This window comes from Tympanuchus pallidicinctus, unplaced genomic scaffold (genome assembly GCF_026119805.1).
Source record: "Tympanuchus pallidicinctus isolate F22 unplaced genomic scaffold, pur_lepc_1.0 scaffold3, whole genome shotgun sequence".
Classification (NCBI taxonomy): Eukaryota; Metazoa; Chordata; class Aves; order Galliformes; family Phasianidae; genus Tympanuchus; species Tympanuchus pallidicinctus.
Window position 1 is genome coordinate 55,495,877 of NW_026294747.1, and position 22,867 is coordinate 55,518,743.

Here is a 22,867-nt window from a genome sequence, read left to right on the forward strand (position 1 = left end):
GCAGCCAGCTTGGTGGGTGAGCTTTGTGGTGGCCACAAACAGAGGAGTGATGAATGGGAAGGCCCTGCAGCCTCGTGTGTTTCTTCTGAGAGACCCTGTCCCGTTTGGAAATGGCTCTCATGGGAAGCCTCAGGAGCATTTGTAAGAATTGCCTTTGTTGTGAAGTGGAGTTTCTGTTCTCGTTGTGGTTGTGTGTTGAAGCTGGTGGCTATGGTGGGAAACAGCCTTTTGGGCAAAGCAGATGCTTCTGCGAGAGATTTTCTATTCCCCGCCTTGAAAACAAAGCAAAACAGAAACAAAACCGACAGTGTGGGATTTGAAAGGAACCTCCCTGGTTTTGTAATGGTGTGAAATTCTGTTTTCATTGAGGTGAAAAAAAATAGCTTGAAAGTCTACGGCTCAGAGCCCGGAGGAGAGAGCTGTGGTGGGGTCACCATCCCTGGAGGTACGTGGAGATGTGGCACTGAGCGACGTGCGAGTGAGGATGAGTCGGGGGTGGGGATCTTAGAGGTCATTTCCAAGCTGAGTGCCATTATGTAGCCATCACAACCTGCCAGCGGCTCCTAGTTGCTTAATGAGCTCGGATTGCTCATCTATATGGCCTCTGCTTTCTGCCCCTGCTGTCTCTATGTGGTTATCAGTGTTGGGAAAGACACTGCGGTCAGCTCTGCCCTTTGAGCCTTGGCAAAACCCTTCTGCTGAACTCTTGGAAATAACCTTGCTGCAAAGCCTGCCTTCCAGTTGTATTTAAAGCTGCGGTCACGGTTTGGCAGTTGAGAGGATATGAAACATTAAAGCTCTTTTTAGTAAGTTTTGGGCCGTGCTGGTAACAGGGACATCCATTAAATCACCGTGCACAACATCACAGCCAAATTTTGCTGTAATAACCTAAGGGTATCAAAGCAAGGTTTGGTGGGCTTTTTTGATCAGCTTTAGGCTGTGGTTTTGATGTTGGAACATTTCAGAGGAGGCTTTACTGCTCCATTTGCATTACTAATCTGATGGCAACAGCTAAAGCTAAAGCTAAAGATCTGTCCTAAGAGTGGTTGGATTATACAAGCCCATTTAAATAAGAGCAGTGAGGCAGTGCACAGCCTGCCCAAGAGGTGGTGTTGCCCCAACCTTGCAGACACCTGAGGCCAGGAGATGAGCTGTGAGCACTGATGGAGCTGTGGGTGTCCCTGTGCACTGAGGGCGGGGGACCTGATGGCCTTTAAGAGTCCCTTCCAACTCAAACCATTCTGTGCTTCTGTGATCCACCAAACTGTTTTAAACGTGCTCGGGCAAAGCAGAGCGTAGGAGGCAGGGTTCATCCTTTAGCCATAAGCATTGCAGGTTTTGGGATCTGTGGATAAGTTATTTACTGGGAGGCAAAAAAGCTTCAGCCCAAACGTCTGCCCCATCGGTGTCACCTTTATAACACAGCTGTGGGATGAGTTTGCTTTTCAAGTCACGTGGGGTTACAGCTTAGAGCTGTGTTAGTGCTTTCACTGGGACCTGAATTCAGAGGCCTGGGGGGGTCAGCCCAGGGCAGTGCACATCTGGCTGCGTCCTCCTTCCCATTACTGCTCACTGGGGAGGTGAGCTGGATGCAGGGAGGTGTTAGCACATGGGGATGGCAGGGATGGAGGAAGGAAAGCAAGGACAGGCAAGGCTGTTGCAGTAAAGGAAAATGAGTCTGGTCGTGAAGACCCCGTCCTCTCGGCTTGGTGATGCTCAGGCTGCTATTGCAGCCCTGGTCACGCATCAACACCCTGAGATGCAGAAATAAGGCTGGGAGGAGCAGACTCGGCAGCAGCACAGTCTGTGGCTCCCTCTGCTGAGCCCAGCCCCGTCTCTGTGAGCTGCAGGCCTCAGAAACAGCCGTATTTTCTGTACAAAAGTGGGAACTGTGGCTGAGCTGGGCGATGTGCCCCCAGCTGAGCAGGGGCAGAACTGTGGGCATCTCCTGCTACCTGCCACCGGGACCCTGCCCCCAAACTGCACAGAGGTGGGGGCTGCTGATACAAACAGACATAAGCATCCACCCAGGCACCTTGCTGGGGTGTGGAGAGCGGCCTTATCTTCACAAGACTGCAAACGCTGATAGTGTGGAGATGCAGAGATTTATGGCACCCATTCAGGCTGGCATAGGGCAGGTAGTCCTTATCTATCTGCCTTTCCCTGTGGCATTCAGAGGCCAATAAAAGGCTGTTCCTGGCCTGCCAGCACCCCAAGGCATAGGGCATATAAGGGCAGACCCGCTGTCCCCCCACGCTGCTTCCACCTCCCAAAGATGCCGGCGCCTGCCTTGTGTTACAGAGCTATTTGCAGCTCCCTTTGCTGGTGGGCATGCGAAGAAAAATAGCTTGGAGACTGCTGAGCCCGGCAGTGAGGTCACCCCTGGTGCTGCCAAAAAGCCCTGCAGAGTCACAGCTACTCCTGCAGCCCCACATTGGGGGCTCCATCTTCTCTGGGAGTTGGCATTGCTCCTAGGGGCATGGCTCTCCATCAGGAGGAGGGGACAGAGGCTGTGATGTCTTGTCCCTGCTGCCAGCCCTGTGCAGGGGTTAATTATTCCCTCTAACACAAGGATCTCACCCAGGAAAGCCCTCTTTACCCATATTAAACTTCTGAGCATTGGGAAATCCCTGCCTGATGCTGACAAGAGGTTGTAACCTTGTTAAGGTAAATAGGAGTTCTTTGCACTTGCATGGGGATTTTGTGTTTAGGACACAGGAGGACAGGAGCAGGGGGTTGGAATTAGATGGTCCCTCCAACCTCAAGCATTCTCTGGTCTGCAGTTCACCTCGAGCAGCTGGGCATGGGCTGCAAAGCCACAGCTCAGCAGCCAGACGGGGCTGGAGCATGGCACAACCCCAGATCCTCAGCTGCTGGTGGCTGATCCACGTCACCATCTCCCAGCAGCATGGAAATGGTTCTTTGCTTTTCCTTTTTTAAGCCTCTTTCCAGCAAGCCCAACAGCAGGACCTGCAGACGTTTCCTAACCGCGCGGCTTCCCCTGGAGCCCTTTCAGCCCTTCCAGCTCCAATTTTCCATCCAATTTTCCCCCCTTCTTTTTCTTTCCCTTTTCATTCAGTAGTAGCACAACAAACACATGCTTTGAAATCCAGAGTGCAGACGTGCGTATGTGGAAAGTCAAACTGTTTATGGAAGGAAAAAGCATCTCGCTGGGTTTTAGGTAATGCTTTTCTTAGCACAATGCAGTGTGGTTGGTGCCCTGTGTGCAGCCAGCCCAAGCTCTGGGCAGGGTAATTTGAGTGGGATAGAGCAATGCAATGAGTCCTTCCCTTCAGGGCTGGCCCTTCCTGCACTGCCCAGGAGCAGCTTGAAATAGCAGGAGCTTCACTGAGGTTGTGCTCAATGCTGTCGTCTGCCATTGAAGCCACAGCTCAGCTGGAGTTGGAGCTGATGAGGGACAGGGATGTCCCATGGGGGCTGGTGGGATGCACTCAGGAGCCACTGTGAGGTCGCTCTCGGCAGTCTTGGGGCGGCTGTGGTAATCAGGGATGTTACTGAGGATGGGAAGAGAGCAAAGGTGACTCCTTCAGAAAGCCTGAAGGTGTTGGGGGAGCCGATCCTGGCACCACCTCCAGGCTCCTGAAGGACGTGTAGTCAGTCAGCATGGATTCATCAGGGGGATTCATGGCGTCGTTGAGCTTAGAAAAGACCTCCAAGATCCCCAAGCCCAACCTTAACCCCCACCTCGTCCACTGCCTGTGTCCCTCAGTGCCACATCTCCACCACCAGGGATGGTGCGCTGCCATCCTCAGGGACTTCACCGGCTCGTAGGGATGGCCAAAAGGAACGTCATGCAGCTCAGCAGGGCCACAGCAAGGCCCTGTGGAAATACTGGGCCAACGGCCTGGCAAGCAGAAGGAGCTGGGAGTTCTGGGGTGCTGGGCCTTGAGAAGTTGAAGCCCAGGAGGAGCTTAGTGCTGTGTGTAAATATCCAACGATGGGGATAAAAAGCTCAGAGCTACGAGAGGCAACACAAGCTGAAGTCAAGCAAATTCCATTTCAATGCCAGGAATTGCTTTTTTTTTTTCACTGTAAGGGCTGTCTAACCCTGGAAAAGGTCGTGCATTGGACTGTCCCAAACCCAAGCAGACAAGGAAGGCCCTGAGCACCCACCATGGCTTGGGTGGGACCATCTGCTCTGAGCTGCCCCTCTTCAGCCCAGTGCTAAAACAAGAGCTGTGGTTTCTTCCCTCCCTTGGTGCTGCCCAGAGCACAGCTGTTGGCATCTTGCAGAAGCCAAGAAAGCTGAGAAAATACAGAAAAAAACAGGAGTTGTGGCCCTGGTATCCACACTGCCCACGTCCCTGTGGGACAGATGCGCAGGGAAGGCCGATTTGTATCTACCCAACTACAGTGGGACCGATGGAAGGAGAGCACAACCATCCTGGGGAGCTGAGCGCTCTTCCCTCCCATCCCTCAGCCCGCCATCGCCTTGGTGCTTCCCTGTTGGCTCTCAGCCATCCTGCCTTGAAGAGAGCAAAATGAAGAGGCGGCACACCGCGGTGTTACAAAACCTTGTATTAATCATCTCCCTTCACTTTCAATATAACGTCGATATGAAATATAGCCATGACTCCTAGTTACATGGGAGCAAATGAGTAATAAATACATTGGAGCAAGTTGAAATCACGAGGGTGTTTCACTGGTAACAACATTTGAAAACTGTACACTTGCAAAGACCAGCATCTCCAAACATTAGTATTTCTGTATATCGGGAAGCTTTTACATGTAACAAACATGCTATTTCCATATATGACAAAATTTAAAAAATAGGCATTGCTTGGCAACATGAACTAGGCAAAAATATTTCTTTGTGCACTAATTTTGTACAGAAAAAACAGGACTAAAGGCATGCATGTACAATAAAGGGCTGCCCGGGAACGGCATGCAACAGAAGAGAGGTCAAAGCTCTTGGAAGTCAGCTTACAATAGGCATAAATACAGAGGGTTATATATTAATAAGGGAGGAAGTATTCTGTTTAACATTATTAACATTCCTGGTTGGGTTTGGTTGGTTGTTTTTTTTTTTCCTCTTTTTTTTTTTTTTTGTTTTTTTTTTTTTCCTCTTTTTTTTTTTTGTTATTTTCTTCCTATTCCTCCCAGAGGAATACACATTCACCTTTAAGTAAAGATAAAGGAATACAAAAAATAAAACTCACTTTTGCAAACTCTCGATGACTCGTATAAAATCAACTTTAGTGTTTCTCGGAGCTGCGTGTGCAAAATGCGACGTCTGCAGGACCTGCTTTCCATCAGGCACATCCAAAAAAAAACCCACCCACCGAGGAAGGTGACACCACAAATTCCTCAACGCCGAGTGCTGACCGGAGCCTGCGATGCGGGATCACAGCGCGCTGGGGTCACCGGGATGAGCCCCCCCCCCCAGCGCCAGGCTTCACGATGAGCTGAGAAGCCTTGGGTTGCCCCTCTCCCTGCTCGGCCAAGGGCTCATCCCCAGCGGGACGGCGACACCTCAAAAGAAATGGGGTTATCCTCAGCGTCGCGGCCCCATAGGGCTGCCCCAGCGGGGCCGTGGGTTCAGGCTGTGGGGCAGCAGCACCAGGAGCTGCCGGGGCCGCGGGCGTAGGGAACGGCTGCACGTGGTGGGGGGGGATGAGAGGGAAATGGGTGGATACAAAAAAGAAAGGCACTGCCGCGTTATTACTAAATATCTGACTTCACAGCCTTATTCATGCAACTCTTTTTGTTGGGTTTTTTTTTTTTTAATTCTTTTTTCTTTTTTTTTTCTTTTTTTTTCTTTTTTTGCGTGTGTTGTGTCTTATAAATACCAGGATTCGATCCGTTTCTTTGAACAGAGCTCTGCTGTTACCTGCACTCAGCGCAGGGCTCCGACAGAGCCAGGAGGGACTTCCAAAATGGAAACCGAAGCCGCTTTTCCTTACTTATAAAAACAAGAAACAGCAAACACAACGGAAGAGCCATTAACCCATACACTGCCAATGGGAAACCAGCTTTGAGAAAAAGAAAACAACAGACAAATAAACCAACACAAAGAACCCGAATGATTCGGCGGTTGTTAATAACAGACATCATCATGGTTACCAGCCATAGCACGTTCACATGTAATATATCCAAAATAATCTCTCTTAACAATCAGATAACCTCTGTTTCTATATTCAGCAAAGGAATAAATAGGATTTCAGGCTTTCCTCGTGCCGCCCTGCCCTGCTTGTCCCATAGCACTCCCACTTTGCTTCTCCCTTCTCCGCTCCCCCACGTAAACATCGCCTCAACACCTTGCCCAACAGCAAACCAAGGAACAGCAAATGTAAAACACTGCATTTGGCACTTCTTTTTATATCTATCTATCTATATATACACACACACACATATATATATAGATACATAGATGCATATGAAACTACTTAAAAATGCTGCATCGCCAATGGATTTGCGCATCTGCCGAGAGCTGCACAACCAGCCCTGCTCAGCCCCTGGAAAAGCAGCACTGCTGGTCACACCTCAACTGGAGCTGCCCACTGGTGCTGTGGGTTGAGCCAATGTTGGGAACCCTACAGCCTCATATATGAGCAGGGACTGAATCCCCTTGCTCATACACCCTTCTATTAGTAGGGACCGACTGCAGTGCTTACAGCAAAACCCACCCAGGGGGCACCACGACCATTCACTTCCTGCTCTGAGCATCTTTAGGTGTTATTCATTTCCTCTACTAAGTCCATTAGGGGTGAGCATCATTCATGTCCCCTTCCTGATGCTTTTTATGCCCCATAACAGGGCTGAGTTTTGGTGCCCGCTCTCTTTTGGTTGGTTCTGCTCTTCCAGAACGTCCTCTCACCTTGGGGCCAGGATTACCCCATTGCAGGGCTGGGGAAACCCCATTTTAATGGGCTTTTAGTTGGAAATTCTTTACTTAGAGGACGGTGAGGCCCTGGCACTGCCCAGAGCTGTGGGTGCCCCATCCCTGGAGGTGCTCAGGCCATGGTTGGGCCCTGGGCAGCCTGAGCTGGGGGGCACCCAGCCCACAGCAGGGGTGGAACCAGAAGATCTTTACGACCCCTTCCAACCCAACCATTCAGCGATGCCACGATGAATGTGGTGATGATGCAGTGATGGTTTGGGCAGGCTGGGCAGATGTGCAAACCCAGGATGCAGCACCTTTCTTCTACCACACACACAAGACAGAGACACGGACACCCATCACTCACTGCATCGCCCCTCACCGACATCCCCAGCCCTTCACAACCCAACAGCAGGGCGGGCGCCCCGCAACACCGCACCGACGGACGGATCTCTGTGCCTGGTGCTCTTTGCAAAACAGAAAAGCAGGTTTGTTTCTGCTTTTTCTTTTCTTTTTTTTTTTTTTAATCTTTTTTTTTGATTTTGGTTTTTACAATTCAGCCGCCGGTTCCATCCATCCCAAGGGGCCTTTTTGTTTTTTTGCATAGGCTACAGCCCAGCCCCATGGGATGAGGACAAGGACCGGCCAGCTGGCAGCGCCCGCGGGGTCCCCTATGGCAAATCCTCCCTTCAGGGCTTTGGTCACACACAGGTGACATTCACTGCCCATGGCGAAACCACAAAGTCAGCACTTTTCTGCCTCACCCCCCACCCACCCCAGGCATTTCTTTGCTGTTTGTTTTTCTCAGCGTTGTTTCTTTCTTTGCCATCCCTCCTCTTCCCCCCCTCCCCCCTCCCCTTTTCCTTTTTTTAGCACGGATGTAAGAAAGGACAACACAAATTCCAAGTCTAATGGTATGTTCACAAGGACAATCTACACGTTCACCAAATTAAAACAGGAGAAAAGAGAGGAAGAGAGAGAAAGACAGAAAGGATGCGAGCTGTCACTGAGGCTCCCGTGCCTGGACCTCTCCGCTGGACCTGCAGCAGTTCTTCTCCCATCAGCACCGCCGCCATCAGGCTGTCCTCCTCTAGATGGTGGAGGTCCGGTCGACACCGTCTGCAAGTGGGAAGGCAGAGTTAGGGGCGGCCCTGGGGTCACACTGCTCTGCTCCTGACTGCCCCTGGTCATCCCTTGAAGTGGGATGGAAGCGGGGCAATCCCCCATTCATCCTCCCGTAGGGTGGCAATCGGGTCTTTGGGGGCTGATATAACTGCTCTCCTCCCACAGTCTCTTTGCAACCCACATTGGTACCATGGCCTCAGTGGGGTTTTGCTTCTGCCACGGCCCCCTGTCCCCTTCTCCAGGAGCAGATGGGAGTTCCTGACATTTTGGTGGCAATGTGGCCATGAGTCTGGGACTCCCCATTCCAGCACATGGGGATGGAGCCGGCCCTGGGGTACTGCCTTGCTCCTCTCCAGATCGTCCAACCCAGCAGTACCGATTGATAAAAGCCCCACAGCCTTTTCAACCCAGCACAGCAGGGATGCAACCAGCCCACAGCCCTGCAGCCAAGGATGTGCCACCCAACCCAAAGCTGCACAACAGGACCCAGTGCGAGCATCCCTCCACCTCCACCAGCGCACAAGGAGGCTGCCACAGTGCACAAAGTGCATCCCAACCCTATTTCCACCCCCCCCCAGCACAAGATGCCCCCCTGCATGAACCACAGCACACCCCCAACCCTCCTTCAAACCCCATCCCAATCCCTGGGGTGCAGAGCAGGGCTACCCTCTCTCCCCACGCTCTGCACAATGCAGAATGAGCTGCTTTACACTCAGGGGATACGCAGGGGCAGCACACAGCAGGGTCTGTGCCCACCCCAACAGAGCACTGCCTGTTCTGCTCAGCCAGGCGGGATTTAAGACTTGAAAACAAACAGGTTTGTTACTCTTAGATATTTTTTTCCCCCAAAGGTTTATTATTATTATTCAATATTATTTTTTCTGCAGGGCTATTTATAGCACAGCCAGGTTGGAGAGGCTTGGAGGGGGTGGGGAGGGGGGGGAATACGACCTGGAAAAAACAAATAACTTGGAGGAGCAGTACCCTGCACAGGAACAACACAGCTAAGCCTCGCCTGGGCGCGCGCCGCAGGAACGCGTCGGTGACAGCAGTGTCCTTGTGCCCACGGCCAGCACCCTGCTGCCACGTCCAGTCCTCGCTCCCACGTCCCTGTCCCTGGGCAGTGCCATCGCTGCAGGGAGCCTTGTCCTCCCCGTGGGTTCCCATCCTCCACCATCCGACAGTCTGTGGTTTTTGGGGCCGCGTATTCAGGAGGCTCTGGGCGACGCGGGCTGCTCGGCTCGTCCCATCCTGGCGTCCCCACGCCATCCGGGTCCGCTGCGTCACGGCGTGTCCGGTGCCTCCCTGGGCTCCCCTCTTGCACTGCTTGCAGCCTGGACCTCCTCCTCCCTCCCTGCTCCTTGTCCCCACCCAGGCTGCCAGCATCACCGCGACCCCAAAGGGATGGCTGCAGCCCTGGGGGTCCCCGTGTCCCCTCAGCAAAGCAGGGTTTGGGCTGGCAGAGCGGTAGAGCACTCTGAAGCCTGTGCACCATTCAAGAGCTTGGGTGGCTTTGTCATTAATTAACAGCAGACTAGTGAGCTAACACTAATGATGATTAGCAAGCTATCTAGTGGCTAAAAGCACAGGCTTTGCCAGCGCCGGGTGCAATCCCTGCGTTTACTTTTACCCCTCTGACAGAGCTGGCTGAGACCTCTCCGTGGGAGCAGCAACCATCCCACCCTGTCTCATCTCTCACAGCCAAAGCTGGTCCCAGCCCTTGGGGGGCGTGGGGCAGCCCCTGGGGGGCTTGGCTGAGGCCGCCTGGACGTGCTGGAAGAGCCCAAGGAGGAGGGAGTGCTCACCGCTGAGCGCGTGCTCCGTCATGCTCAGGCACAGGGACTCCAGCCTGTTGTTGATGTCAGGTTCAGTCACCGGCACCTGGAACTCTGCAAGAGACAGGGACAGAAGAGCTGGGTCAGGGGACACGCTGGGGACCTGACCTACACACCCCTTTGGCTTCCCCTTGCTTGGGTTTCTCCCACTCCAACCAACACTCACCCACATCCCAGCGCACTATCACTGCCCTTAACACTCCTTTTTCCAGTGCAATAACCTCAGTAAAGAAAAGTTTCCAAAAATCACCACGTTTCTCCTACACTTCCTATCAATGCATTTCCCATCCTGTAAATCCTACATTCTGTTTCCTATCCTACAAATCCTGTATTTCCGATCCGATAAATCAGGGAGAGCTGGAGTGGCAACACAAGATGGATGGGCCAGAGGGCTGTAGGTGCTGCTGCTGTCCCTTGGCTTTTCCACTGCCCTGTCCCCAAATACCCTGGCTGTAAGTGATCTGCACCCCCAGCCCGGCGGCATTTCAGCCCGCAGGTCACACACAGTGCCAGCTTTAAATAGAGCACACGTGGGAGGCCACGCTTGGTCCCAGTTTGTCAGGGGTGTAATGCCCCATATGAATTGCCATAGTAAGAAAAGCCACGCTCAAAGGGTGACGGAGGGCTGCCCAGAGGAATGGGGACGAGCATCCTCACGGGAAGGATGGGAACTTCACAGGAACCACTGAATCAGAGGATGCTCCTACAGGAGCTCCTCGAGTTCCTAGGGAACATTATCCAGGTGTTCAGGAGGGAAGCAGAGATGGGAGCGTTCACCTTCATAGGCATTAACAAAAGAATTTCCTTTGAGGCATCCAGTCACTTCTTCCACACCAAGGCCACATGCAAGTGACAAAGTGACCACGGAGTGACAGCGTGAAGTGAACTGCCCCAGAGGGAAGTTATGCAGGGCACCGGCACGGCTGGGGTGTCATTTGTAGGGCCAAGCAGTATCTCTGCTTCAACCCATCCCAAAGGCATCCTGGTGGCATGATGTCCTCAATAAGAGCAAGACTGGCTATCGGCTGGCACGGCCACTTCCACACCATGGGATGAGGAGAAGCAAAAGGGAAATGCTTGCTTCCTACCTGGCTGCTGGAACATCAGCATGGTCTGCGGGGAGGTGTGCACCGGCAGCGAGCGCGTCCTCTGCACTGAGCTGTGGCTCCTGCTGGGCATGCTGTTGCTGCCCCCAGGGTTGGCAAACCAGAGGTTCTGTAGGATGCAAAGAACCGAGTGAGGTGGGAACTGGTGGGAGACGATGGCGTTGGATGGGAGACGATGGGAGATGGGGAATGGGGGGAGATGGAAACTGGTGGGAGATGGGAAATAGTGGAAGAAGGGAAACGGTGTGCATCGGGACAGTGATGCACCTGAGCCTCTCCACCCTCCTGCCAGGTATTTATTAATACACACCCCCGGGTGTGATATACATCTATGGATCAATACCAAAGTACCCCGGGGGCTCAATTCTCCCCCTCTGTGCACCCAGCTGCCCTCCCTACTCCACATGTCGCTCCCCACAAAGCCACGAGCAAGACCAACCTGTCTGCCTTGCTTGAGGATGGCAGGGCTGGTGGCAGGGCTGCGCTGTGGGGTGCCCAGCAGCCCACTGGGACCCAGCAGCCCCAGGCGGGCAGTGGGGAGGTTGCGGGAGGGGATCTGGAACTGGCGGGGGTTTCGTCTGCCCAGCCCTGCCCCGGCGGATCCGGCTGTAGGTAAGGAGTTGGACTGCCCAAAGCCTCGGCTGCAGAGAGAGAAATGCTGGGGTGAAACTGGAGGTGCTCTGCAGGTGGGTTTGTGACGGTTGCAATGGGGCTCTGTGCCCTCCCACCCGCCAACCATGGGTCCACGATGTCTGTTTTCTTGGGGTTTGATTTAAACTCATCTTGCAGCCGGGGCACAAAAGAAGTCTCTCCCATTTGGATTCCCTAATGACTGATAGAGGCTCAGCTCATGCTGTTGGAACCTTCTCTTCAGCGAGGTTTGTTTTTATGAACAAAGCCCTTTCTGACAATGCCCCAGTTTGGTAAGATTTGGTCATAATGGCTTTCTGAGCCACTTGGGACAGGCTGAGTGAAAGGCAGCCAGTGTTGGGACCTGCTCTAACATCACAACCCCAGGACTGCAGCAGAATGGCCCAGACCCAAGATCAGGTAGTCACAAGGGGAATTAATGGGGGCAGACATTGAGGCCATGGCCCTGGCCGTGGTAGGGCTGGAACCAGGTATCCTTTAAGGCTCCTTCCAAGCCACTCTATAACCCTGACAGGCCTCTATGAAATGCAAAGTGCAAGGCAGTGCCACGTCCCCTCTGCCCACCACCCCCTCTTGCTCTGGCAGCAAGCAGTGCTGACTGCAATCACATATATTTAGTGGAACGAAGCAAAAGGCTGACATTATTGTTCAAACTGGTCTAAAAATAGCCTTGTTCTTGAAACAACCCAACTGCATGCTAGGATCACCCAAACCCCAGCATCACTGTGGATGAGTAAACAATGTGTTCATAGCACCGTGCTCCCTAACAGCGGGCTTCCAACCTATCTGCCAGCTTTCTGATGGCTTTTTGGTGGAACTCCAGCCCTGATCTAATGAGCAGAAGGCAGGAGGGAAGTAGGCAGGGTGAGAAGTGGCACAGGGATGCCCTCTGCTTGCTCAGCTCCTCGCTGGCTGAGCTTCCCATCTGTGAAATGGGTGCAATCGCTCTGCCCTCCTGCTTCTGGATGGATTTAATCTGCTAGATGCCTGGGATCAGGGCCAGGCTGTGGGGTAGCATCAGGCAGCAGCATGAGCATCTCCATTCAAAATGGAGCTGCAGGACTGTTTGCCACCCCTCCATCCTCCCCAGTGCCCGCGTACCTCCGCTGCTGCCGATAGCCTGACAGCTCCAGGAGGGATTTCCGAGGGAAAGACCTAAAGAGTTTTTGCACCTGCTGTTTCCATGACAACAGCCGTTTCTTCTGTATCTCTGTAAACGCCTGGCCACCCCCAAAAAAAAAAAAAGAGAGAAAAATAAGAAACACATGAGTATTTTTCTGGATGGAATGAGTAGGGCTGTGTATGTGCATGCACAGAAAGCAGCAGGCAGTGGCACGATCCCATAGCTGTGGTCACAGCCCTGAGCTGCCAGTTCAAGAAGCATCTGGACGCTACTCTCAGACATATGGTCTGATTTTTGGGTGGTCCTGTGTGGAGCCAGGAATTGGACTCAAAGATCCTTATGATTCCCTTCCAATTTGGGATATTCTATGATTCTATGATATAAAAAAAACCAACACCCAGAGATTTCCCTATCCCTGCCAGGGCACAGCTGTACCTCTTGCACCATTTCCAGGGGTCCCCAGGGGTACCAGCTCAGTGGGAACACTCCTTGGATGCTCACAAATCAGCTTGTCTTTTATTTAAGCTGCATGCACAGCTTGGAGCTTAGTAGGGCCAGGCTGGCACGAGGCACTTCCCAGCTCCACATCCATGCCACCATGTAAGCACTGGGGGAGCAGTGTTTCTGTGCACCCTACTGGCCCCATAATTACTATTAATACTCCCCAGAAATATTTGTGTTAGAAACCAGAGCGTTTACATAAACAGATACTTTGGAAACAACAACAAGATTTGTCACAACTCACCTCGTGTATTAGACATTTGTCTATAAGCTGTAAATAGGAGCTTATATTCTCTTCATCTGGTCGGGAAACTAAAAGTTGTGTGCACACTGCAAGAAAGAGAAGGGAAAATCAGAGGGAACGTAGTGCTGAGCTGGGATCAGGGCCTTGGATCCCCCCTTCCCTTGTATCAATGAGAAAAAAAGCACGTCCCCAATTCCTGTCCTATATTTAGGGTCAGATTTTGTTCTCAGTTACACTGGTGTCCATTCAGATGAGTCCCCAGAATTAGACCCAAGCAAGCCAGGAGCACAGGACCTGCCCCCTTCCCATCTCCCCATTACAACATGTGAAAGGCAGCAGACGACAGCAGGTTTTTAACAGAGCTGCTGTTTCCCAATGCACCTCAGAAAGTTTCCTTCTATTCTTGGTCTTCTGTGCACGCCTGCTGGATGCAGCCAGCATGAACACCTCAGATACTGTGGAGGGGAAGCAGGACGTGTCTAAAATACCCGCTGCAGCAGCCCTGTGTATGGCACACGATGCTGCTCTCCACCTGGCACTTCTACCATCCACCCCCTGGCACATTAATCCCAATGCAAACCCTACACCCCGCATGGAACAGCGCCTGCATGTTTGAATGTCCTGCATCTAACCCGCAGTTTAAAAAGGGGCTTAGACCCAGCTGGCCTGTGTGAGACACTCACAAAACCTCGCTCACCTTTCCCCATCACCCTTGTGAACTGTCCAGGCAGGTCACCTTCAGGCAAAGGGCCTCCCCCCGACTCGCCCTCACAGCCCGGCAGGTGATGCTGCTGCATGCCCCCCGCTGCTGAGTCCTTGCCATCGGAGCCCTGGCTGTCTGAGCCCAGCAGGGAGGGGGGATGATGTGAGTCCGTGTCCCGGCTGTGCTCCTCCGGGCTGGAGATTTGGGAAGAGTAGGCTTTGATGGGGGTGAGGATCATTTGGTGTAGTTCCTGCAGCGGGACACGCAGGTTGCCACCTTCCAGGATGTCCTGCGGGTTCAAGGCAAGGGAGGATTTGTGGTGAAGAAAGGGCACTGCTTACAAACCAGACCAGCACCATTGAGTTGGTTTGAGTTGGAAGAGATCTTAAAGCCCATCCAGTCCCACTCCGTGCCATGGGCAGAGGCACCTCCCATCAGATCAGGATGCCCGAAACCCCATCCGTGGCCTTGGGTGCCTCCAGGGACGGGAGATGGGACACGCACAGCTCTGTGCAGCCTGCACTTGAACTGAAATCCCTGCAGCAAAAAAAATTCAGCCTGGAGATACAGGGATGCACGACGTCAGGCTGTTGGGCAATACTTTCTGGGGAAATCTGCTGCTCTGCTAACCGGCAGAGAGGGTGGAGCAGCCTCTTTCCAAGAAAGCAGCAATCTTCAGCAGCAAGACAATGCCCCAAAAAATCCATCACACACACATGCTCTTGCTTAACCTCAGGATAAAACAACAACAACAACAAAAAAAACTATTTGGATAGGAAGCCTGGAAAACCAGAGATGTCTCTTCCCAAGTGCAGCAGCACTGAGTTCCAGCACAGTGTGGTACAGGGAGATCCCCCAGCCCACACCCAGCGTGTGAGTGCCATCCAGGGAGAGCTGGACAGGCTCGAGAAATGGGCCCACATGAACCTCATGAGGTTCAATGAAGCCAAAGTGCTCATTTGGGTCGGGGAAATCCCAGACGTGTACAGACCAGGAAGAGAATTGACTGAGAGCTGCTCTGCTGAGGACTGGAGGGTCCTGGTGGACAAAAAGCTGGACGTGAAGTCCTTCCCAACCCAAGCTATTCTCTGCTATGAGTCTATGATTCTAAGCAAAGCAGCCCCTGGCACTTCCCTCCTTGTATTTTGCAGCATGCATAGCTGGCTGGGCTGGGCTTGTGGTCAATGCCATATCCCAAAACCCACGTGGAGAGGAGGGAGTAGAGGCTGGAAAACACATTGCAGAGGTGAGCTCAATCCAGTGGGCTGTCTCTTGGATTTAATAGTGATTATTAATGTATGGCAGTAAATATGACTTAATTAGCTCCTGCAATACTCCAAGTACAATCCTGTATTATAAATAAATAGCAAAGCAGTGAGCTAAGGAAAACACCAATAAATAGCAACACACCACAGAGGTATTTAAAGGCCCCTAGTGGGAGGCTGTGCTGGTTGCTGTTGGAGGATGGTGCAATTAAATATAATACAATATCCCAATAACAAATAGCAAAAGGTCAGGCGAGCTGCTCCCACTGGGTCTGTGGGGGAAAACAGGAAACATAAAAGCTGTTGTCATTACTTACCCTTTCTAATGATTTGAGCAGGTTTTGTCTTTCTTTTAGCTTTTGGATGCTGATGACTATTTTGTGTCTTGCGCCTTTGGTAACGTTCTGCAAAAACAGCACACAGCCTGGCATTACCATTTCCATGGGATGGCCTGAGCAACCCAAAGCCCTTCCCTCTGAAATGGAACGGGCTGCTATAAATTAATCCAATTTCTGATCTGCATAGAAAACCAGTCAGGAAGTTGCTGGAGATGTAGATTTCTAGCTAACCCATCCCTACCCTGCTATATCTCAGAGAGTGAAAGCAAAGGTGTTGCCTGGATTTTTTTACACCAAGGCTAACTCAGATATAAGCTGAGACAGGGGACGTTCTCAAAAGTTTACTCAGAAATCAGCCACCAAAGTCCCACTGACTTTCGGGAGCTACGGCCTGAAGCCTGTGCCCCCAAAACGCCCAAATCCCAACATGACCAAACCCCAAGCACAGCTCCCAGCGACTTCGAAGAAGATGGGAATTCCAGTAAGAAATCAGGGATGTGGCCTTCTCAAAGTACAGTGAGTTTTTCCACTCTCCCAACGCTCCATGCTCCTTTTGCTGTTTGCTCTCCAACCAGCCACGAGGGCACAAGACGCATCCAGGCGTCCCGTTGCCAGTGGGATGCGCTGGGGCTGACAGCCTTGTGCCCTCCTGCAGACCTACTTGTGCCTCGAGCTGGCATTCAGTGAGGGCCATCATCTCCTCGTACGTCATCTGTGAGAAGAGCGCGGCGTACTTGTGCAGCCGGAGACTCTTCAGCCAGGCTGGAACATCTGCAGCACAAGGGCAATGGGACAAGAGCTCCCCGTTAGTTATGATGCTGCTTAACGACACGTGTTATCAACAGCTGGGTCAACTGAGGAGGCAACAGAGGGGTTTTTTAAGGGCTGCTTTCCCCATGTGCCATCCCACTGATGCTGCAGGTGCCCAACTGAGCTTCACGGGGCCCTAAGGAGGCTGAGATGCTATGGGTGCGATGGAAGGGGGACTCAGAGTTAGTTCCCTGGCTCTTGAAACCACTCTGATCCAATCGCTCTTGTCTACACTACACTCGAGATAAAACCATTAGGATGTGTTCCAGCATCTGCTCCATTCATCACAAAGCATCCCACCAAGCTCAGTGGGTCCAGACCCACTGCTATACACTCAGTCCCTACACAGGGCCCCTTCACAAAATGACCTCAAGTCTTTTCCTAAAGCTGAGTTGGCTGCCTTGATGCCCATCTGCAGCCATGCGATTTGGTGATGCTACATGGGGGGCTGGTGTTGTGCCATGGCATGGGCTTGTTCCTCATGCTTTGTTGGAAACATGGAAGCTGCAGAAGGGAATGGTGGGATTGAGCTTAGCACCAGCAAATGGCTGTGCTGCAGCTTACAGACACTGATTTACAGCGTGAGGGAAGATGAGGTGTGCTGAAAATTTAAACAGCTGCTTAAAGAGAAACAAACAGATTGTCATTATTTTACATTGGAGAAGGGAGAAATGATGTGCTGTCAAAGATGGTCTCCAAAACCCACTTTTGTAGCTTCAGCCCCACTCAGAGCTTCCCCTGGGTTCTGCAGGTGATGGTTTCAGCCCATGCTGCTGCTTCTGCTCTATGTCCTACAGGCTTCAAATGCTCTGGCAGATTGGGACCTGACTCATTTAGCAGCTGAACAGCACCACGTAGCCCGCCAAGCCCACTGCACTCCATTGGCACCCTCAGCAATCCCATCAGTCCTATCAGTCCTTGTCCCCTGCTTCATCTATGAGGTATCTTCCAGCACCATCTCAGCCTGCACTGGGTAGCACAGGAATAAAAAACAGCATTTCAGTCCCAAACAGCATTGAAGCCCACACTCATGTAAGGCAGAACATATGGTGGGCCCTGACTGCCTGTGCAGGAAGGCACTGACCGTGAACAAGGGTGGGAGGGGAAGGAGCTCCCTGGGCTCTGCCTGCTCAATGTGCCCATCAAGGAGTGCCCACTTCCCCATGCACAGACCCCTTTGCCGCTTGCTAAAGGAGGGTCTCATCCCTGTAAAGACCCCAGCACCACACTCAGCCCACCTCAACAGGTCCCCAGTGAGTTTTCATCTGCAAACAGGCAAAGCTCCCACCCTCCTGGTAAGACCTCCTGCCCCATCCCTGCAATGCCCAAGGCCAGGTTGGATGGGGCTTTGGGCACCCTGAGCTGGTGGGAAGTGTCCCTGCCCATGGCAGCAGCTGGGACTGGATGTTCCCTTCCAACCCAAACCATCCTGACAGGCTCTGTCCGCTGACACAGGTCAGGACTTGTGCTCCAATTAAATCCCTGAAGGAGATGAACCTCAACAAGGGGGCAAAGCAGTTACCAAGTGCAGACAAGTTCAAGTTTGCCATTTTCCAAGGGTTCCAACACGTGACAATTCTAAACCCCACTACCAAAAGCCTGACCCCAATTTTCTGCTTTGAGAAATGAAAAGCCATTAACAGCAAGCCCTCTGCTTCCAGCACAGGGCCTGGCAGGTTTGAATCTCAGTTTCATTTATGGGAAACACAACATTCTAGTGATGGTACATTAGAGATCTGCCTGTTCCTCTATTCCCTGGGGACATTTGCATTTGGCACAGGACAAAGTCAATGGGAAAGTCCAACTGGACACCGGCAGAAGAGAGATTCATTCACACACATGGAACCCTGCAGAAAATAAGAATGTGCAAAAGGCTGCATAAGGTGATTTCATGGCCCTTGGAAAGCCCAACTCCCCAGTGACCCCATGGAGCAGTGAGCTTGCCTTCCACACACAGAGCTACTCCTTAATCACCAATTATTGGGACATCATTGCTAAGTCATGGCACGATTGCCCAAAACGCCATGTCTAACGTGAGCAGCAGGATGAGAACTTCTGTGCTTCCTTCAGCACAAAGATAGATGGAAAATAGAGAAATACGTAACATCAGGGGAGATGAACCACGGGTGGGGGTCCCTGGTGGGCCCCAATGTATCCAATGGTTGCCCTGGAGGGTGGAAGAGAGAGCAAGTTTGGGGAAGGCACTTCAGAAGACGTGGCTGCAGCTCCGAACGGATCTGGCAAAGCCAGAACCTGGTCTGGATGAAATAAGACACAATCCAATAAAAATGCATGAAGTTGTGCATGGATGTAGGAACAGCAAACGGCACAGAATGAGAGCAGGGAACGGGCAGTACTTTTTGCAGAGGAGATCTGGGGATACAATGGATCGCACGCAGCCAGCGCTGTCGTGTTATTTGAGCACAGCGAGCTGCACAGCACCAGAACCCTGTCCATGTGGCAACAAGTCCTCTCTGCTCAGCTCTGATACAAAGCCCAGTTCTGGGCAACACATCTTCAGAAGGATATGGGCTTTATGGAAGAAAACCAGAGGAGAGCAGGAAGCACGATCCCAAGTTTAGAAAACTGGGAATAAAACAGGTCAGTGCAGCCTGAAGGAAATACAGTTGAGGGGACGGCATGACAGACTTTGGGCATGAGACCAGAGGCTGCAGACATCTGGTTTGCATGTCCCTGAGAGCGGGACAGAAGCAGACTGTCTGACTCAGCAGTGGGGGAACAGAGCAGGGATGCGCATGAAGCATCCTGCAGAGAGGGGCGAGGAGGGGAAGCGGTGACAAAGAGACTGGGCTGGGTTAGGAAGGTCCTGATGGGCAAAAGCACCTCTGGTTGTTATGTTTGGTTCTCTGAAGGAAATTGAGCAGCCTTGGCCATATGGGTGAGGGGGATTCAATGCACTTCTCTGGGAAAATTACCACCCAGGTCACAATCATGCAGAGTGAAGCCCAGCCAAGTCTCTTCCCCAGCCTCACCAGCAGAAACCCAGAGAAACGTCATGTGGGGAAAACCCACTCTGTGCCACCTGCCCTGATGTGGTTCTCCCTGCCTGAGCTCCCTAATTAGAGCTTGTTAGTGAGTAGAGCCCCCTAGAAACCCCTTCTGTCACATCCACAGCCCGTGACCACTGTCCCAAGGCATCATCTCAAGGCAAAGCCCACCCAGGGATGGGGCACACAGCATCACAGGGCAAACCAGGAGTGTTTCTACACATTTCTTCCATGAAAATCACAGAAAGTCACACTGTGCCCGTTCAAATACTGCTCCACATTACAGAGGACTCCTCCATACCCAGATCTGTCTGCCATTAGAACAAAATCACCCCTTGTGACTACTGAAAAATACGTTTCCTTGTTCTAGTGCACCATCGGTCTTCACGCGATAGAGCTGCTTTGCATTAATGAGAAGCAAGCATCCCTGCTGGCACTGTGTTACACTGCATGCCTGACAGCAGTTGTTTAAATAAGTCTCTGCTAGCTGTGAGTTCATTTCCAGTCATTTTCTCTGCTCACAAGAACACGCAGGCTGTGAGTTTGCCCATTCTGCACAGTTACCGCGATTCATTCCCCTACAGCCTGACGTTTGCCTTCCATCTTTGCAGCAACGAGGTTTCATTTCTGCCTTACTTACTAAAAGTCTCTGTGAAAAGCAGGCAAAATGGGAAAAACAACTGAGATACGCGGGATGAAGTCAGTGCAAACAAGCATCCTGGGCCCCAGATACTCAGTGGGGTTCTGGTCACATCAACCATCGCAATGATAAATGACCCATGACTTGTTAAACTTATTTTCTTCACTGTAATTGGAAAATTGAAAGAGGAAGAGAGCAACACTGGCAGCTAAAAACACAGGCTATGGAGAAAATGCAGCTTTTTGGAGCCTAAGCCATCACCCTAATATGGTGAGACCAAATCGATGACGCAGCGATGACGCCAATAAGGGTGCGACCAAAGCCCAAGTTCCCCAAAAATGGCCCCAAAAAGGTCCTGGGAGCAGGCAGGGGCAAAAAGGGGGGAGGCATCTCAGTTGTCACTCACCTTTCATACCACTCCCTTCCTCCTGGAATGTGTTACGAGCGGAAGGCTGATCTTCTAAATGTTCACTCCCACCACTTCCCGAAGAGGCTACACTGCTTTGTGGAGACAGGGGGGCATGATCGGAAGGGATGCACTGGGGTCCTCTAGCTCGTAAGTCCTCATGAGACATCCATCCATGTCCTAGAGGCTGGTTTGGCACATTCATGGGTGGGGTAAGGGACACAGAGCGTTTCAAAGGGCTGTGGTGTGTCTGGCCTGAGAGAACTGAAAAAAAATAAAATCAAACAGGTTATTCCCCCCTCGCGGCCCAGGATGCAGCAGAGTCCCCCGAAAAAAATATATATATATTTATATATATTTATATATAAAAAAATCAAATGGGTGGTGACTCGGCACGGTGCCGGGGGCTTCATGGTGCCCAGGATGCTGGAATCCTGCTCTTTTGTTTGCTCTTTGCCTCCCAGTACCTGCAAGATGGGGTTACATGAGCTCCACAGGGATGCTTTGGTGAGGGTGAGCCATGGGTTTCTCTCCAGCCAAAAAAAGGAGCCTCTGCCTGTCTGATAAGGAGGATGCTGCTGGTATTTCAGGCAGAATGGGAAATTTCAAGCAGCTACGCTGAGCTCATTAAGCATCCTGTAACCATCACACACTGCCCCAGAACCAACCCTTGCTGAGAAAGGCATGGAAGCTTTTCAGAAGGGGAAGCTTTTCCCTCTGGGCTAGCACTCAGCTCATGCCCTGAAGCAAGAGCATTCGCACATCTGCCTAAGGTAACCGTGGAGAAACTTATTACCCAAATAGATCTCTCAGTCTCTTGAAGTCCTACCAAGCTCCTGCAGTCAGCTGAGCTATCCTCAGTAATGAGAGCATCCCTGCTCCCCAGCCCAGCAGGCATGCTTTCATCTGCATGCTGCCTTCTCCAAAAAAGCAAAATGCAAAGCAGCAGAAAAAGCACAGCCTGGACATGGAGGTGAGTCTGAGTCCCCCACTGCAGAATTCTCCTTGGAAAGCTTCGGATTTGCTTTTCCCCCCAGTTTTATGCATGTTTGTATTTCCTGCCTGACATTTTAACACCATCAAGCTCAATATCTTTCTAACAAATGATTTTAATGATGCTGGGAAAAGAGCAATGGCTAACCCCTGCATTTGAAATTATTTCAGAGCTCTCTGAATCCAGGATCTTTGGGGAACCCCACACAGGTGCAGGTTTAGTGGGACAATCTGCTTTAGCTCTGCATCCAGAGCTACAGAATCATAGTGTCCTTTGAGTTGGAAGGGATCACTCAAAGCCCTCTGATCCAACTCCTCTGCAATAAGCAAGGACACCCACAGCTCCATCAGGTGCTCAGAGCCCCATCCAACCTGACCTGAGCTATCTGCAGGGATGGGGCACCAGCACCTCTCTGGGCAATCTGTGCAGTGCCTCAATGCCCTTCCAGTCCACGATTCCCCTGTGGGGTAATCAGTGCACATCTCTAGCATTCCTGTCTCTGACAGTGCCTTCCCTGCTGGCACGTACTGCAAGCATCACACAGAAAGAGTGGCTCGTGGTGAGGAATGTGCTCTCTTCCCATTGAACAACTACAGAAATGCCCCGCAGAAGCCTCTTGACAGAAAAGGACGTCAGTGCAGAGCTGGAATTGTTTTCAAAGCAGTGTTTCCTAAATGGGAAAACATCCTGACGGTAAAACAGAAATATTTCAGGTTTTCTTGGATGAGATATTTAAGTGCTGTGGCTCAGCCAGGAAAGCCAAACTGTGCCAAGCCCTGCAACATCCAGGGGGCTGAGGTCACCCCAAACAACTGTAGGATAAATTCCTTTAAGGAAATATTCATGCAGAGGAGATGTGCAGGAATGGGGTATGGGCAGCACAGGAGTTTGCAGGGCATGAACTGACTGCAGGATCATCATAGGATAGCTTGTAGGGAGTCCAGGGCTGATGCTTGCAAGCTGTCTTCTCCTCAAGTAAGAGGATGCTCTGGGCTTAAATCCAGCACGGATTTCCTCCTGAGCAACCATCCCCTTGCAAACTGCTGCTCTTCCATCTTCATTTTACATCCCCTAATTAGAAGCCGGCGTCAGCTGGTGGAGAAATAATGGACTCTGCAGGCTGGTCAGGAACAATTAGAAACCACCCAGTGCAACACATAAAAATCAGTTCCACTTCTTCTCCCGAGATAGCACAAAGCCAGCATCCAGCAGGCTGCTGTATGAGGCCATTCACACAGCTCCTGAGAAATGCTGTAGGGAAACTCCTCCAAAAAGGA

General features: G+C 51.7%; 1 protein-coding gene across 4 annotated transcripts in view; it reads right to left on the reverse strand.

The window, feature by feature from the left end:
* Positions 1-7,741: 7,741 nt before the first annotated feature.
* Positions 7,742-22,867, reverse strand: part of SAMD4A (sterile alpha motif domain containing 4A) — a 65,649-nt gene continuing 50,523 nt past the window's right edge. Inside the window, exons 4-13 of one of the 4 annotated variants that reach the window (XR_008209706.1) lie at positions 20,597-20,860; positions 16,394-16,503; positions 15,712-15,798; positions 14,124-14,418; positions 13,427-13,512; positions 12,660-12,778; positions 11,347-11,548; positions 10,890-11,016; positions 8,951-9,855; positions 7,742-7,960 (exon numbers count right to left, since the gene is read on the reverse strand). Coding sequence is in view for 2 of the 4 variants with exons in the window: in XM_052696555.1 (XP_052552515.1) it covers positions 7,932-7,960; positions 9,772-9,855; positions 10,890-11,016; positions 11,347-11,548; positions 12,660-12,778; positions 13,427-13,512; positions 14,124-14,418; positions 15,712-15,798; positions 16,394-16,503; positions 20,597-20,860 (1,403 nt within the window). In the remaining 2 variants the exon portion in view is untranslated. The remainder of the gene's footprint in view (positions 7,961-8,950; positions 9,856-10,889; positions 11,017-11,346; positions 11,549-12,659; positions 12,779-13,426; positions 13,513-14,123; positions 14,419-15,711; positions 15,799-16,393; positions 16,504-20,596; positions 20,861-22,867) is intronic. The other 3 variants (XM_052696555.1, XR_008209704.1, XM_052696556.1) reach the window with 3 other exon arrangements.